The 18103-nt window shown below is 37.7% G+C and overlaps 3 protein-coding genes across 5 annotated transcripts in view; 1 reads left to right on the top strand and 2 right to left on the bottom strand.

The window, feature by feature from the left end:
• LOC119131662 (lymphocyte antigen 75-like) overlaps nt 1-18103 on the bottom strand; it is a 1013224-nt gene that overhangs the window by 452923 nt on the left and 542198 nt on the right. The gene's annotated exons all lie outside the window — the stretch shown is intronic.
• Nucleotides 1-18103, top strand: part of LOC119131727 (C-type mannose receptor 2-like) — a 399366-nt gene that overhangs the window by 287720 nt on the left and 93543 nt on the right. The gene's annotated exons all lie outside the window — the stretch shown is intronic.
• On the bottom strand, nt 474-4964 carry spp1 (secreted phosphoprotein 1). The gene is made up of 8 exons (XM_037266436.1): nt 4811-4964; nt 3951-4020; nt 3579-3623; nt 3432-3506; nt 3271-3336; nt 3035-3202; nt 2320-2640; nt 474-1125 (listed from the first exon to the last, which is right to left on the bottom strand). Exons 2-8 carry the CDS (start codon nt 4002-4004, stop codon nt 835-837), a joined length of 1020 nt encoding a protein of 339 aa, XP_037122331.1. The 5' UTR covers nt 4005-4020; nt 4811-4964; the 3' UTR covers nt 474-834.

An 18103-nucleotide genomic window follows, 5' to 3' on the forward strand; every position in this document is an offset into this window, starting at 1 on the left:
TTCAAATTGAGGAGACAAAATTAAATGACTTTCATTTTATCAGTTGTGTTACAGTCTACTTTTGGGGTATTCGTGGGATGCCAAAAATCTTCGAGGTACACTAAACCAAAAACTCATGGTTGAGATTGTTCGTTTTGAGCTGATGATGTCACTTTTCTTCTTTCATTTCCAATTGGTAATCATTTTTTATTGGAAGTCGTTCATGATCTCTTTATTCATCAATCTAATGATTCGATATGCTCTATGTCAGCAAAAAAATAATTAATCTTACCATTTGGATCAAAATAAGTCATACGCAGGGTGGATTTAATTAAAATAATTTTATTTATATTTTAGAAATGGTACAAAATAATACATTACAATCGACATGGGGTGCAGCCACATGTCATGTAAAGAATCGAAGACACCAGCAGATGTTATAATGTAGCAAGCAACAATTTTCAGCCCACATGAGGCAAATATATGGCAAAGTCATGATGCTTTTGAACTGATGACCCATATTTGCATGCAAGTTCATGTTACCTTGAATGCGCCCCTTGGATTTTGATTTATTTCCTGCTGCGCCAAGTCAAATATTTTCCTCCTGATTAATCTTTTTTTGTCATCATTTACAATTTTGGATCTTTTCATTCAAAATTCAACAGAACCTGTTTGAATCTGATAAATAATGTGCCAATTAGCTCAAAAATATTTTCAGAACTCAGACAATAATTGATAGTAAACAAACATTGGTTCTGTTGGTCCCTCCCGTAGAAAGTGTCTCCAAAGTGGACAGATGAACTAGAATAGGCCATGAACCCCTTATGAGGGACACCACCTGAGTTTCTGGACGACTTATTTGGCGGTGATGACCGCGGGCATGTCAGTGGTTTCGGGGCTCATCTCCTGCTCATCTGAGTCACTTTCCATGCTGTCACTCTCGTCAGAATCGCTGTCAGCAGCCCCGGGTGTGGATGTAGCCTCCTCGCTGCTCTGCTCGTGTTCAGACTCTTCTTCTTCCTCCACATCTGTGGAGCTTCCGCTATCGTTTGTGCCATCGTTCTCCTCCTCCTCTACTGGAAGAACTTCCTGGTTCTCAGGAGTGCTGCTGTCCTCCTCCAGTACGTCAGAGTGCCCCTGATAAATCTGAAACAAAGAGACGGAAGGCTTTATGACAGCTTTACAGTTACAAAATAAATACAAGACTTTGGTGCAAGGTATACTTTAGTAAACATTTATGGTATTGAAAGGAACACTGTACACAGAGGCTGCCAGAATTTGACAGACATCATTGGATTGACTGAACTAAAGATTTAGTGTCGCTTTGGGCTGCCAATGGTTCACTGAAAGGCAGTGGCTTTAATTTCAGGACTGTATTTCCTGTAGGCTATTTTCTGCTTTACATGCTGTGTGTAAAAATGGATAGGATATCTGTTTTTTTATATATTTTGATTAACCTATACTTAAGGCCTTTGGATTTTATGTTGCCATATATAAGTGAGCCATCAGAGTCAGCGTGTGTAAACTATATTTAATTGAGGGCATCTCTATGTTTACTTATAGACTTAACGCAAACATGCAGGCTTAGACGGAGTAGTAGTCCAATTCAGGACACCTCAAGACTGGCTACTGCCAGATGGACCAGGACTCATTTAAAGAGGGGAATAATCCAACTGGCAATGTCAACGCGCCACTTGAAAGTCTGTAATTTGGATTTTCTTAAATTATGCCCCTGAGTTTTTCAACCACTGTATTTTGTTTTCTTCCTTTGAAAGCTTGCACCCGGGGCATTACAGTTTTTGCAATATTGGCTTATTTTGGTTTTGCAGAGCACACGCAACATCGATGGTGGTCTTGGTCTTGGCAAAGTGTTATGTTGTATAAACTGGTGTTAAATCAAAGAATTTCCAGTCACTGAAATTACATATACTACATTTACATACTACATTTAGCTACCTCTGAATTAAAAAAAAAAAAAAACTAATATTAAGACACGCTTTGTGTCTCTGTGTGTTTCCAATGTGACACTGATATTCTGTTGACTGATCACAGTACAAAAAATGTTTGACTGGGAAAAAGCTTCACGTCTTACACCACAAAAACATAGTCGGAGCTTGCAGGATATTGAGGCCTTGTAAATATAACCACCACTTTACCGTTTTAACCAACCGAATGGGGAATAAAGTATCCCCCTTGCCACAAAGGGGGTTTTTTTGTTGCTCTTGGTTTTTTATGAAGATGTATAATTTATGCTTTGATTGTTTTTCCCCTTAAATCTGAAATGAGTCAGACCTGAATGTCCACAAAAACAATATGCAACAAAAAAAAAATACAACTGACCTCACTGTTGTACACCTCTGGTGACTTCTCCACCTCATTGCCAATGGGCATGTCATAGCCTGATTTTTTGCCTGTGTCAACATATTCATAGGACTTGTAAGATGAAGGAGCCTTGTGGTAGGTCTTCTCCTCCGCGTAGACATAGCTCTTGTACTCGCTGGGGTATCTTCCCATGCTGTCACCGCGGCCCGAATCTGTGTCTGTGACAATGGTGGGCAACAGGGGCTCTTCGGTCACAATTACAGGGGTTACTGTCTCGGGAGCAACAGTGGAAGACTCGCCCGACTCTGAGCTCTCTTCTTCGTCTTCCTCTTCACTTTCCTAGTGGGACAAATCACATATCAACATGAAAAGATTTAACAACAACAACCAATTCAAGTGCACTGTCCAATTAAAGATGCAAGTTCGAAACTGTTGGCTGTTCAACAGGGTACAGGGCACTCTGTGACCAAACACCAAAGTTTCAAGAAGTTTAGTGCCACCCAGGCTTTGATTTTCCCAGATAAGACAAAAGTGGCTAAAAGGAGAAATCATCCTTTTTGCTCAGCGGGACATAGATCTGATTGTCATCCCCATAGCGGTAAAAAGAAATACAGTGTTTTCATAGGATGGAGCTTAGGGGCAGCAAATTAGATGAAAACAGCAAGGGCCACAAAATAGAACCCTGTGGAACTCCATATGACAGGGAAAGACAGGATTTGTTTTAACTACTCACACTCTCCTCTGATTCCTCTTCATCATCATCATCATCATCATCATCGTCGTCATTGTCGTCATCATCACCGTCTTTACTTGGTTCATCTTGGTTGTCAACGGAGGGTGTGTCTGTTGTAGCATCATCTGTAGTTTCAAAGTTGATTAAAGCTGGACTCTCGACTGCTGCCTGTTGAAATCCAAAGATTCACAATTATACTTGACACTATGTACTGTATTGTATTCTTCATGTCTTACCTCCTTAGAACCATCTGTGCTCTCATCTGAACCCATAGCAACAGGTGCTAAAAAATTCTGGAACAACTGTAAAAACATTCGTACTGATGAGTTCCAATGTTTGATCTAAGTAAACATATATAAAATTGTCCGTTTTAGTTTGAATTGCAGAAATGTTGTACCCTGAATGGTGACACATGGAAGCGAGTCAATTGGGCCATCTTTTTCCTGAAGAGTGACGCTCCAGATCGTCTGACCTGTGGACAATATGAACAATCAACGTGGAGGTTGCACTGTCTCTCTGTCTGACTGTCCGACTTTACACCCACCACTTCTTCAGAACTCTCCGCCGAACTGTCAGAATATTTTTTTGCCTGAGAAGCAAACAATCACAATCAATACAAACCACACTATATTTGTAATGTTGAAATAATAACTGGAATAGGAAAATTGTGTGAGATTGTGAGAGGACAAAAAAATCTCAGCGTATTAGATATTTACTGGTATCATGCAAAGTGAGAAATAAAGAACTTTGCTTTAACTTGATTGGCTGGTTTGTACTAGTATTTCTTAATCCATGCAATCGCACCGTTACCAAGTAATTGTCATGTTTCATACAATTTAACTCAACTAAGAGGAAAATATGGGTTCCAATTCCTGACGTAGAAATGCATTTTAAAGAAAACAAAGAGGAAACTCACTGGTCGGCAGAGAACTGCAGCAAAGAGCAGAACAAATACAAATGCCACTTTCATCGTGTCTGTTTGGTGTCTAGAAGAACAAAAGAAAAATATAAAGCACTCATGTTGAATTGAAACAACACAATACAGTTTTAAAATAATAACTCCAGGGGTGTGATGAATTTTGGGCTTGACTGTTGACTCATCTCTGTTGTTTGGACTCTGGCTATGTAATTTCTAGCAATGTTCAAAATACACCATGTAAAGAGTTAAATTGCAAGTTCAAATTAAATTGCATCTGCCACAAGACCCGAAATTATGGGAACAACTGAACGGCCAAGCACTACACCCACCCAAGCAGACATCCAGAGCAAAAACTAACATCTCATTCCAAAACCATGCCTAGTAATCTGTTGCCGCTTAGCCCAAACTCATGTTTTTTTTTTTGGCTTTCCAACAAGTCGAAGGGATTTTCTACCACTCCGTCTCAGAAGCAAGACACTGCTGTTGATCAATTCTCTTTACTCCCCCTAAAGATGTTGGATGGGGAACTGTGAGGGGAAAATCAGGTGTACTGCCCCGCATCCCCCAGCATCTTGCATAAATGAAAATGAACATTTGGGGAATTATTTGGGAATTTGTAACTGTAAAATGCTCAAATAAAATTGACCCAACCAATCACAACTATTTGCTGGGGTACAATTATCTAGTAACATGTAATTCACTTTGACTAATCCTACGACTACATTCCACATGTTTTACATTACATGTTCTTGCAGCTATTAAAAGCAAAACATTGCAAATAATTATTAGCTCCATCAAACCACAGTCCCTTCCAAACACTCCATTTTGTCATTTATATATAATGATCATATACTAACCTTGTTTGGAGTAGCAGGAAGAGTGGAGACTGGTGAGGTTTGATCGTAGTATGTTCCCTGGATGCTGTGCGCTGCCCTGTGATGCTATTGCAGTCTCCCCGCTGCCCTTTTTATCTGCATGCTTCTGTCAGCAGCCAATCAGGGCCGAGACTCTGATGTCATGAGGTTAACCGCTCCATGGTCCACCTCTTGTCTGTCTCCCCCACTCTTCCTTTGGTTTGTGGTGTGGGGGCTAACACACATACACACACAAAGAATTAAATTAATCCAAGAAAATGCCCTATCATGATGTAAATTTAAAAACAAGAGCTGTGACAATGACTCAACTTCCTGACAGACAGAAAAATGTCTGACTGAGGTCTACTCGGATAATTGACAATTTGTCTGCAGGAGGAGACTGAATCATCTTAAATTGTCAACTGAACCAGATAGTGATGGCTTTGCCTCTTTTCTGTGGGAATATCCCGTGTGTATAACTATGTTAGATGTGGCTCAAAAGAACAACAAATGGGTAGAATTGTCAGTTTTCTAAAGGGCATTTTGCCTGGTTGGTACAAATAAATATGATATGTTACATCATTATTATTATGTTCTTCCTGCACGAGTGTCATTGTCCACAGAAGAAGAAAATCAATGTAATGCAACATGGGAAAGCTGTACAAAATTATACAATTAGCAGGACAATGCACTTTTTGCACAATAGAAATTGTAAACTGCACCAGTAAACTAATTTACATGCATGAAAGACCACACAAAATGCACTGGAATAAGATGAGTCATATTTAACTAACTGCAAACGTGCTTTGCACTAGTATACTATTTTGAATAGTGGACTCTGCATATTTTGGGGGGTTTGTATTGAATTACTTTTACATCTGCATGCTTATAAAGACCTAAATACGCCATACGTATCAATAAAGCTGAGAAGGGAGGTACCCGTTCATTATCCTTACATTATCATCAAATTTCATCATCATCATCTAAACGTTCCACCAGTCTATTTTCTGACAGGTCCCCAGTCGCAGGGAATGAATTATGACCTGATCAGATATATAACTAAATGTTGTATTTTCCAATATATTGTTCTGCTGTGGCAATATGGAAATGCAGAGATTAGATAAAGTAACACAGGCGTACCCAAAATGAGGACATTAAAATAAAAAAATAACGTCCACTGTCATCATTACTGTTTCACACAATATTCCATGATGATTGGGTGGGTGATGTTATTTCTGTGTCTGGTTTGGATATATTTTCTCACTTCTCTTTTCCATTTAGGCATGTTGTTCTGGTAGTCAGTTTATTTTAAACACAAGGAAATTTCATGAACTGGAAGACTACGGTTTTATTTCTAGGTGGATCAAATATACTTATGTTTGTAATTGTGATCGGTTTGATTTGCTTTGTCATCATCAGTATGATAAGATGCAACTGGATAAAAACTATTATTGGGCACCTGCTTACAAAAATAGGGGCCCTTAATCTCTTAGCCAATGCTATGTTTTAAGTTTGTGGGACTATTTTAGAAAAGAGAGGGTATAATGGTGAAAGTGTATAAATATAAATGAATATAACAAATCACAGTTTGATTCATACATAGTTTTCGAACTCCTGGTTTACATTCGGCACTGAAAGGGAGCAAAATGCTAAACTATTTGTTTTGTTTATACAGGTATACATTTAACTCCATTTAAAATGAAACATCAACAGCGTAAGTCTTCATTTTATGAAAGCACAACTTAAATAGTGTGTCTTCTTTTTGGAGAAAATTAAAAATGTAGACAAAGAGCAAAAAAACAAAAACATTATAACAATACAAATGGCACTTGTTATTGCTTGAGCTCCATTATCTCGAGTCTGGACGAGACTGAAGAGATACACAGTGTGAATTGTTCATTCAACAACTGTTTCGTGATCAATCGGAGAGCTGTCTGGTTTTCTCACTGTTGCCATTTCTAGGATGGAACAAAAGAATATGCATGTGTTATGATCACATGATCATGTGAACTTCTTCAGTGTTTTCCTCTAATGGTGTCATATCGCACCACTAGCCTTTTCACACGCACTGAAAGAAGCAAAGTGGATATTTTTGTTGTTATGCTGGTTGATTGTAAAAAATATATACCGTAAATTTCCGGCTATAAACCGCACCGGAGTATAAGCCGCACCAGCTAAAATTTGTGATTTTCTTCGTTTTATACTTATATAAGCCGCACCGGACTATAAACCGCATGTGCGCACGAGTTATTTACAAAGAAAGACAGTACGCAGAAAGCCTTTTTAAAGTTTTAATCACATTAACATTTCGTTGTAAACACGGAAGTAACAGCACTAGCTGGGCTAAAGTTTTAATAATATTAACATTTCGTTGTAAACACGGAAGTAACAGCACTAACTAAGCGGGTGAAAAAAAACATACCAGTCAACAAAGTCACTGAGAGCCGTCTTTGTCTTCCTCCTGTCCACCGAAACCAGCAAAATCTTCCTTCTCAGTGTCCGATTGGAATATGCATGTAAAGTCGTCGCATGATCGCGTAAGGTTTTTAATGTTTAATTCCCATTTGTAAGAGAATATACACAAAGATGATTGTCAGGAAAGAGACGAATATTTAGGGACGCATAACTTTTATTAACATAACAGCACAACAGCGGTCCACAGCCTTTTTATGAGTGTATAAGTGTATTAGTCATGAGAAAAAGCACGGAAAAAAACCTATATAAGCCGCACCGGACTATAAACCGTAGGGTTCAAAATTTGAGAAAAAAGTAGCAGCTTATAGTACGGAATTTACGGTATATAGTTTGTAGCATTGGCTTGAAATATATATATTTTGTGATACTGATCCTGATACAACTCGTATACATAACTCGCTAAGAGTCACTGTGAAAAGGCCGCCACAAATACAAATAATTTCAATGAATTATTGACACATTTAAAAAAAAAAACATCTGAGCCCGGAGGAAGATGGTTGCTGGTTGTGTGATGGTTATTGTTACATTTGTATTTTTTGGTAGTTTTTTTGTGTAATCCCGCCTATCTTAATTCACACACACCAAAAAGTCTTGCAAAATGTCTTCACTTACATCAGAGACCAGATCTCAAATTCTTCTGCACTCGATGACTGTGGAATTATACTTCATATATAGCTATCAAATTTCTCCACTCAGACTTGTGTCCTTCAAAAAAGTCTTGCATTCATCTTCAAGGTTGTCATTACTCTTAGGGACTTCCTCTTTACATAACAGGCACAGCCAGATGATCCAATACTGAAATCTAGCCAGTGACTAAAAGATTCTCGTAATTCTTTTCCAATTTCCCAATGATTTATTGCTAATCTATAACAATTCTCAACACTGTGAGAGTGAAGGTTACCAGAATAGTTTACGTCCATCAGGGTGGAATGCCACGTAAAGGATTGAGCAATATGCATGTCAGTCTGGTAGACAGAGAATTGCGATTTTATTTTAAGAACACAAATGTAGCTTTGGATGACTTCTCCCTTTCTGTTCATATTGGACAGTTTCCAGGATGACTGGCTGCGTTTGATTGGCTACATAGTTTGCCTCACCAGGGCGTGTTCTTCATAGTTGCGGCTGTACGTTCATGTTGCCGGGAGGATGATAGGGTGGAAAATGTAGATATGTTTTTCTCCAGTTTATGACTTCAAGGGAACAACGTATTGCAAACCCATTTTAGTAAAGTTGTTGTAATGACTAAGGCTCATGCAACAAAATGCACCACACCAATATTTTAAATGGGTCTTGGTGGTGGAATATAAACACCTTGTCAATACAAATGTTATTTGATTATGGATTTGATTTCAGAATTAAAATGACCTGTTGGTATGTCACATTATACTCTACATGATATAATGAAATATTTTTTTGCACATAATTGAATTCCCGCTAGTGCCATGTTTTGTCAAAACTATTTTTGTTTGAGGGTGTGGCTGCAGAGGGCCTGCATGAGTTATTTGTGTCTGTAAAGATGGACGCTGTGGTTGTGTTGTGGTTAGACTCAAACCAGACTTTTACGCGCTTGAGAAATTTTAGGGCGAAGAAGGAGCAATGAGGACTGAAAAGAGAAGAACATCTAATTAATTTCCTCTCACTACAATGAAATGATCTCCAACGAGTGTTTTTTTTTGTTTTGTTTTTTTACAGCATTGATTTATATGCACATCTTTACCTTAATTATTTGTATATGAATTCTTTAGAGCTCAATTGTTTCACAGGGAACAGTATAACAAGAGCATAATCTCACATGAGTTCATTGTGGTGCGCATGCGACACAGTGTCATTGTGGCACACATCATTTTGGTCCCTCTCATTGTCCACCAAGCCAGTATTATAAACTATGAAAGTCAGAGTGAGGAAAAGCCCGTCATTGTGGTTCCATCAACCGGGTTATTGTTTCCAAAACGATATCTGGAAAGCAAAACCAGAGACTATGTCGTGGCTTCACATGAGTTCCGGTATATTTTGAGGTTATAGCAGATGTCAGATGGATGAAGATCTAAGGATATATGTAATAGCTTCATGACAAGAACAGACTGTTTGTCAGAAAGCTCAGACGTCTATAAAGAATGTATGCCTAAAATTGTTGTTCTCATTTCATACTTTGACCGACTTGGTTTCTTGGTACTGTAAAGACGAAACATACAGTCAAGACATCCTCTACTACGATCAATGGAGTGGGAATAATTATTCAAAGTATGTGATGCGCCATTAATAGTTAATAGTTATAGCTAACCAGATAGCTAACCATAAATAGGTAAATAGCTTGTGAGAACGGACATAAATAGTATGAATGAACTAACTTACTGATGGAAGACATGAAGCCACCTGCCCATTACTAAGCTTACCCAACTTGAATACATTGATTTCTCGGTGCCGTTTTGATGATGTTTTCTGTCTGTATTGCAAAAATGCCTTTGAGCATGACAAACATTTGTCATCAATTGTGGAGAAGTGCTGCATGCACTTTTTTATTGGTAAGAATGCATTGTCAAATCTTCTCTTAAGGTATATCTCTGAGTGCAACTCAAACATTCATCTGCATAAAAGCAAAATACAGGGAACCTAGCATAAAACACAAATAGTGCAACTCAAACATTCATCTGCATCATTAGAACTATCAACAATGAGATGAAAGCAAAATTCAAGGAACCTAGCATAAAACACAAACTAATAGTGTTTTTTCATAGATAAAAACAAATGTTTTAAGTTTGCTTATTCTCACAAGTGAAAAGCCTTATCCTCACGATACTGCATGTTTTGTAGAGCTGTTCTGGGAAATAACTGTGAAACCACCATTACACTAGGGACTTACCCCAAACTGGTCAGCGTACTGCCCCATGGTTTAAGATGTTTATACTTACAGTATGAACTGATCATAAAGGCGCAGAAAAAAACAAGAAGTCTAGTCATTGACCACAATCCAACCAAGTGGAATCAGTCAAATCAGCAAGAGATCACACATCTTAAGAGCTAAAACAATAATTGATTTGTAATTTCATTTCTAGTTTCACTGTTGTCTTTTAAAATGTTTGATTGTAAGTGTTTTTTGACAGTCTTCGGTCAAAGTACACAAAAGGTGAGGAACTACAGCACACTTAATATTCACTTCACAAAGGTTGCTTGTAATCTGTTTGTTGGGGTCTGTTCCAGGTAAATGCTGACGGTTTACAGCGGAAACACGATGTTGCCAACTTTGTGGCTTAGTGACCCCTGAAACAACTATTTTTACAAAAAGCGGCCAGCAATAGTAATGTTGTTTTGTGGGGTTATTGGAGCCTTCTGCAGATTGAGACTTCCTCTAAAGCAGGGTTGTCAAACTCATTTTTTTCGCGGGCCGCATTGTAGTCATAGCTTCTTTCGGAGGGCCATTATGACTGTCAACCCAAATAAATGTATGAGCACCTCATATTATATACAGTAAAAGCTACAAAACAAACTGACAAATAACTCGTTTTCAAATCAGACGAGTAAAAACTGGTCAAATATTTTGAAAAAAAAAAAAAGACATTAAAAGTGAAGACAATTTGCAATTCTAGTAATCACACACAAATTTGATGCACAATTTTTCTTTGTGGGCCACATAAAATGATGTGGCGGGCCCCCGGGTCTTGAGTTTGACACCTGTGCTCTAAAACAAAGGGTTCACCTCTCTGTAAAAAGACTGCAGATGAATTGTGCTTGTGCAAAGCTACTACTAAATATTATACGCATCCATAAAAAGCCGATTGCATTAATTCATCACCAACTTTCAATTAGTTTAGTCAGTCGGTATGTGTCTATTTTTATACACAAATCCAGTTGTTGTTATTGTTGTCCTGATTGTTTTAATTTTATTGCAGTCCTAAATTAAAGAATGTTTGTTTCACAGTGATTTTATGTTACCCACCTATGATTGTCACTGTGGGTGTTTCTGTAAAATGATGTCCAGACAAGGAAGTGTTATGCAAGCATATCCTGTATACTCCTCTAAACATGGTCTGCTGTTACATATGTGAGCATGTGATTACATGTTTATGCACGTGTGTTCTAACTCCAATTTGAAACATTTTAAGAAAAGTAGCTACTTCAGAACCAACACTCATGTGGCACTCATTGACTCGGCCAAGTGTAATTACAGATCACTGCACAGTCCAGGCTGACACTCCCTGAGAAGAGGCCCGGCAGTAGGGCCAAGGAAACGACCATATATGGCCACTTCCTTTGTTTGATGAAGACCTAAAGCCTACCTCTGTGACCTGCAACAACCTTTTTAAATATGCTGGAAGAAAAATTAAAACACAATTGGAAATAGAACAAAGCATGACTAGGATGCAGGTTACTTTAAGATGGAGGTCTCCAACCTTTTCCTCTAAGCGCTAATTTAACAGCATGGGGTGGCCTGGCACTTCTCAAAATTTGTAGGATGACTTTTATTTAGACAGCTGATCTACTCCTAAAACAGCTGATTTTGTTCCTTTTCGCACACTCAGCTTTTCCATAGGTACTATAGTGCTACATTTGCTTGACTTTTGTGCAGGCTGCATGGGTTTGTCTCCCACTCACCGACTCACTGAATTGTTGTCTCTCTAAATATGTGCACTGCCACTCTCAAAAGTGTACCGTATTTCCCGGACTATAAGGCGCACCGGACTAGAAGGCGCACCGGACTAGAAGGCGCACCTTCAATGAATGGCCCATTTTAAAACTTTGTCCTTATATAAGGCGCACCGGACTATAAGGTGCACCATTAATGCATCATGTCAGATTTTTATTCCAAATCAAATCATTCTCCATTTTATCTTTTTTATTTCAACTTCAGATGCAACAAATTACTTTATAATCACAAAATAATGACCCATAGTTTTTTTGATTCACGATTCATAGTCTTCAGCGGGCCACTTATGATTGATTTCGTGACACAATGCTTCGGGCCAGTTTAAATTTAGGAATTTGGTCCATATATAAGGCGCACTGTTGGCTTTTGAGAGAATTTTAGATTTTTAGGTGCGCCTTATAGTCCGGAAAATACGGTAGTCTGCCTTTTGTCTGATGTTGACTGCTATAGGCTCCAGATAAGCACTGTAAGAAAATCCACGGATGCTCTGCTGCGAGTATGCAGGGGTCCACAAGTAGTAGAGGAAACGTTCATAATGATTTATTCAATTGGGCCATGTACTAGAGCAGTGGTTCCCAAACTTTTGCAGGCTGGCGCCCCCTTTGGCTCCCCAGTGAATTCCTAGCGCCCCCCCCCCCCCCCCAAGGCACATATGGAAACAAACACCTCTTTCTTGATATTTGGTTTGCTGCAATTTGAAAAGAGAAAGGTTAAACACAAATGTGTATTTCACAAATAAAACCCAATTTAGTATTTAGTAAACCAATTTATTTTTTAGCAGTTTTAACTGTTTCAGCAACATAGAATCGTAAATAAACATTCCACCAGTAACCTTCATTGTCTCACACGTAATATTAATGGGATGGATGTGCTTGGTGCAGGGACATAAGCTTCTCAACATCAGGCTGGAACTCACTAAGAAGAAGTCGAAGATCCCCGCCGTCAGTAATTTTCAGTCGGTTTCTTTGCTTGGAAAGAAGCAAGGTGACTGCACTGAAGCCCTGTTCTACTAAATATGATGTTGGGAAGGCAATGAAGTACATCTTGACCTTGTTCCACAGCACTTGATAGCAGTCAGAGATTTTTTTTTGTAACCAAAAACTGGCTGGGCCAGAGCGGCGTGTTGTGTACAAATCGACTGCCGCCCCCCTACCGCCCCCCTACCGCCCCTTTCTTCCTCACCGCCCCCCCAGATCTTTCCACCGCCCCCAGGGGGGCGGTACCGCCCACTTTGGGAACCACTGTACTAGAGGATATCTCCACCCTTAAAACTGATGTGTTGAAAATTCAACCAGTTGTTTTACACACAGCAAATCTTTTTCTGGTACAAATACCCCCAAAAATGTTTTTTTGCAAAACGACACGGATTTGGGTCAAATTGTTCCAACTTCCTGGGTCGGTTCAAATTTTAACCCAGCAGTTTTAAGGGTATAAGACTGTGAGCTGGAGAAAATAGTTGGACAAATGAAAAAGATCAGATTGTTTGTTGAATTTACTCTATTTTGTTTTGGCAAGGGGTTTCACGATAAGAGATCATTTGGATCCAGATAGATTTTTTAAACTATGATTCCACTTAAATAATGTCTTTGGATCCAGATACTTTTATTTCATGAAACCATTTCATGAAATAAAATTGAATAAATACAACACATTTTTTCACTGTACTTTTTCTCTTGTTTTGATTGCTTCACATGCTTTTTGTTTTTTAAATTATTTTGCTAGAACTTCATGCTTTGTGCGCTTTGGTTATGTGAGTGAGCATTTCGAATTGTCTGTTATCTGAGGTTTGGCTCATATTTCAGGGATGTTCCCTTTATATGTACTAAAACATTTTCTTAAAGACGTCACTAACCATCATGTTTTTGTTTCTTCTTCCATTACACCACTTGGGAAACCTAATTGCATTAGCTGGCATGTACGTATGTGTGTCTGGCATCATTTTGTGGTCGTAGGTGTGAATCTTTTTGGTAGAGAAAGAAAAATAGGGTGCGCTGGAAATATGTGAATCATTGTTTTCTCCCGTCATCCGCAATATATTATAATATTATAATGTATTACATTATTGCTTTTATTGTAATAAGAATGTATTCTAAATTTACTACTAATGGAGATATGTTTATATGTACAGTATGTACTGTACAGCACTTGTTTTTATTATTTAAATTCATCAGAAGTCTCTGTTCAGCATCCTTAGTGGATGCTTTCATGCAGACTCTTTCAATTTCACCGTTTAACCAATTGGAAGCTTTTGTAGCAAAACTTTGACATAAGAGCACACATACAAAATTTAAAAAAAAGAAGTTACAGTATTGTTTTTTTAGGGCAGTTTGATGGAGTAGTACCTCTGCCGCTCGCCTTCCTCTATCTAAAGTAGGCTTCAACTCAAAATAACTGATAACAGGCCAAAATGGTGAGTTTGCCTATTTTAGCAGTTTTTGGATGACAATAATAATTATACAGCATTTTAGCATATAAACATGCTTCTAAATAGTAGTAATTATCACACACACATAAAATGTTCAAGGCTTGGTGTGGCCCACATTCAGTTTTTAGTACCTGTGTCAGTGTAATGTCTGCATTTATTCCCATTCTCTTCATATCCTTACATATGATGTATACAATAGCTATTTTTCCTTACAAGTTTCATAACACTGTGATGTTACATAACTGCGTGCATGTGTGTTATTTCTTTAAGACATGAAAAAAGAAAAAAAAGCACAAAAAAACTTTCCACTCCAGGTGCCAAAGATTCGACTGCGGTGAGATGACAGAGGGAGCTAAATATGCACTCTAAATGTCTGGACCTGGGAATAGTCTGCAGAAATACGGCCACAAACTATGCTGTATGTCTGCCTCCTCCATATACGTGTATGTGTGTGTGCGTGCATGTGCGTGTTTAGGACGAGCTGTGGATTGAATAAAATATTTTTCATTTACTTTTATTTTACCCCATGCAAGTAATAATGAGAATTTTTAGCTCCAAATATTTGTCACCGTAATATTTATATCTATCTGAGCCATTAATACTCGGTCATGAGTCATGACCAAGGTCAGATTTGTTGGCAATTATCAAGATACTGGCCTGAATAGAATCTTGTGTGGAAACATTGCAATATTTATTTGTTACCACTACTTGTCGCTATTGTCCATTTTAAAATGCAGTATTTCCCTTAAAATGTTATACTGAGTGGTATCTGAAATGTTACGTTAGAGGGCAGCATCGTTCCTCAAATGTAAGTTAGGAGATCATCATGATAATAGTTAGGTATAATAAATAGTATGGCATATTTGTTTGTACATACTATCCAAAAATAATATATAATAAAAATAATAATATATAAAGCAACCATTATTACTGTAGTAATTTGGTGGGGGTGATATTTTATTAAATTTTTCATTGTATACATAATAAAAAAGCAGTCCCTTTTCTATCTCCACTTTTCAGGGGCAATTTGGTGCCTAACTTTGGCCAAGAGACAATTTAGACTTCAATGAAACTCGCATGCTTCATTTTGGAATGTGGGAGGAAGCCGACACACCAGCAGAAAACATTCACATGCACTGGAAGGACAAGCAAACTCCGTTTTTTAAGGCTGCAGTCTGTATTTGATTCTTGTGGTGAGTGTATTGAGACAACTCAGTCACCATCGGTCAGCAATATCTTGATAAAAGGGCATTATTATGCACCGGAAGCCCAAAGTTCTCTGGTCTAGTGTTAAAATGGTGATTATGCATGTTAAATGTACAAAAAAGGAGAGATAGAAAGAGAGACAGAGAGAGAGACAAATATTAAATTACAAATAAAGAAAGAAAGAAAGAAAATTTTGAAAGAAATATTTCTTCTCCTATTTCATTGTGTTACAGAAAAAAAGTGAGACAATACTGTCACAATGAGGAACTTGTGAAAACCACATTTATGGAGAAGAAGTTACTGATTATAATTTATATTACTGGGTGTAAAAAGAGACAAAATCCTTATCTTGATTGAAAATGATTAGAATAAGTCTTCATAACCAGAAAAAAAAATAGCATAGACCTAATGGAAGTCATCAAGCATGAGTCAGAGAGTCTGCTCATTGTCGCTGTTGTGGTTTGACATGTTTCCTGTGCTAAAAATGGTGCAGCATGTATTGTTGCCTCTGAGACTCTGAGAAGCGTGGGTTGAAACCCAACATATCCGTCACTACATTGGTTTTTCCCCAACCAAACCAACATAAAATGTTCAACCGTGTTCTCGAAGAATGATTTTGTGCTAAAACGTTAATTGGTGGGCAAACTTTTACATGAAGACTTTCCAAATCCGAAATGTGATCATTCAAAGGCCATTGAGCAAATTAGTTTGCGTGACAATACAGTCACTTCCTATTACTTACTATTTCCCTACCCGATTTTCTAGGACTCTGAGATACTGTGAAAGCAGTTATATAATTTAAACTTCAGCATGCCTGAAAATGTTATTTTTGTACACGTTAAGAAAGAACATTGATTCTTTCCACAAGTCTTCTGTTGCAACACAAACCTCTGGGCTGTGGTCACAATTATTGTCGTTGACATTTATTCTTTGAACACAGGAAGTAGTCAGGTCTGAGGTTATTTTTGTTTTCTTATTCTGTGTTAAAGAAAGACCACATAATTTGAAAAATAACCCTCTGAGTGCAATGTTTAACTGATTATGCCTTGAAAGAAGTAAAAAAAAAACAGGGTGTCACGAATTTCATTTTTAATTTATGTATGAATGAGACGTAGTAACATTATGTGAGTTGATGAGTAATTTTAATTTGATTACTTGACTTGGTAAAGTAACGTGTTAGATTGTTTGCAGAAAACAAGAAACAGCATCGGGAGCAGCATCACTGCTTATGACACACAATGTGATTGAGGATTTACTGTACTAGACAATTAGAAGGTAACTTTGCAAGTCTTCAGTAGAGGATACGCTTAATTGCGTTGGAGATCGGTATATAACTTATATTGCAGCCAAATAAGTACTAAATAAATATGATAAGTTGTTCCAGACGATTAAACATACTCTAAAGGAGGGGTGTCAAACTCATTTTTTTTGCGGGCCGCATTGTAGTCATAACTTCTTTCGGAAGGCCATTATGACTGTCAACCCAAATAAATGGATGAGCACCTCATATTATATACAGAAAAAGCTACAAAACAAACTGACAAATAACTCGTTTTCAAATCAGATGAGTAAAACTGGTCAAATATTTAAAAAAAATATATATTATTAGTAGTGAAGACAATTTTCAATTCTAGTAATGACACACGAATTTGATGCACAATTTGTCTTCGCGGGCCACACAAATTGATGTGGCGGGCCGTATCTGGCCCCCGGGCCTTGAGTTTGATACCTGTGCTCTAAAGGCACATAACTTGGGGCCACATTTGTACTTCAATAGTAGGATGTTTATGAGAAGGGAGATTTAATTGGAATTTTATTTTATTTTATAAGCCTGAAATAATATTCCTGTTGAATGAAATATTGATAATAGAAATGAAATGTGCCTGTAAAAATAAACCCGAGCAGTTTCAATTTCATTGTTCTACCAATATTACATAGCTTTCCACATCACTTACCTCTTTCAGTCGCACACTCACCCACACACCTTTACCACTTTCTCTGCTGAGAAAGGCAATTCCAAGTCTATTGATGGGCGACAGTAATGCTGCCATTTTGGCATTTGGCTTTGCATAACTGTAACGCTCGCACAATTTCTGCTTCACAACTTGCTTTCTGCTTTGTCAGTAATTCTACTTAAGAGCAGTAGTCACATTTTTTTTGGTTTTGTCTTGAAAAACCATCACGAGAAGTGGCACAATCCTCAAGACAGGATCCTGGGCTGGAAATAGATGATCTATGGAAAGTGTTGAAAGTACTTTGCGGTGTGACTTTAATCGAGATTCTACAAAGGAAAAATAGCATATGAGTGAAATAATATTTGCAGCTCCAGTTCCAATAAGAGTTTGGGGCAAAAAAAGCGTTGAATAAACACTTCCATCAACAATTGATAAAAAGTAGTTTTACCATTTTACCATTTTTTAAGTACTTTTAATTATTTTTTTTTTTTTTTATTGCTAAGAAAGCAAAAAAAAAAAAAAAAATACAGCAAAGTAGAATTTTTACCAAGTGTTTAACGTACTTTGCGGTGTGACTTTAATCAAGATTCTAC

Source organism: Syngnathus acus, chromosome 12, assembly GCF_901709675.1.
Source record: "Syngnathus acus chromosome 12, fSynAcu1.2, whole genome shotgun sequence".
Classification (NCBI taxonomy): domain Eukaryota; kingdom Metazoa; phylum Chordata; class Actinopteri; order Syngnathiformes; family Syngnathidae; genus Syngnathus; species Syngnathus acus.

Coding starts and splice junctions, on each gene's coding strand:
- spp1 (XM_037266436.1), bottom strand. CDS start 4,004: ATGAAAGTGGCATTTGTATTTGTTCTGCTCTTTGCTGCAGTTCTCTGC. Junction 3,624..3,950: donor CTGCAGTTCTCTGCCGACCA/GTGAGTTTCCTC, acceptor TTTGCTTCTCAG/GCAAAAAAATATTCTGACAG. Junction 3,507..3,578: donor CGGAGAGTTCTGAAGAAGTG/GTGGGTGTAAAG, acceptor TATTGTCCACAG/GTCAGACGATCTGGAGCGTC.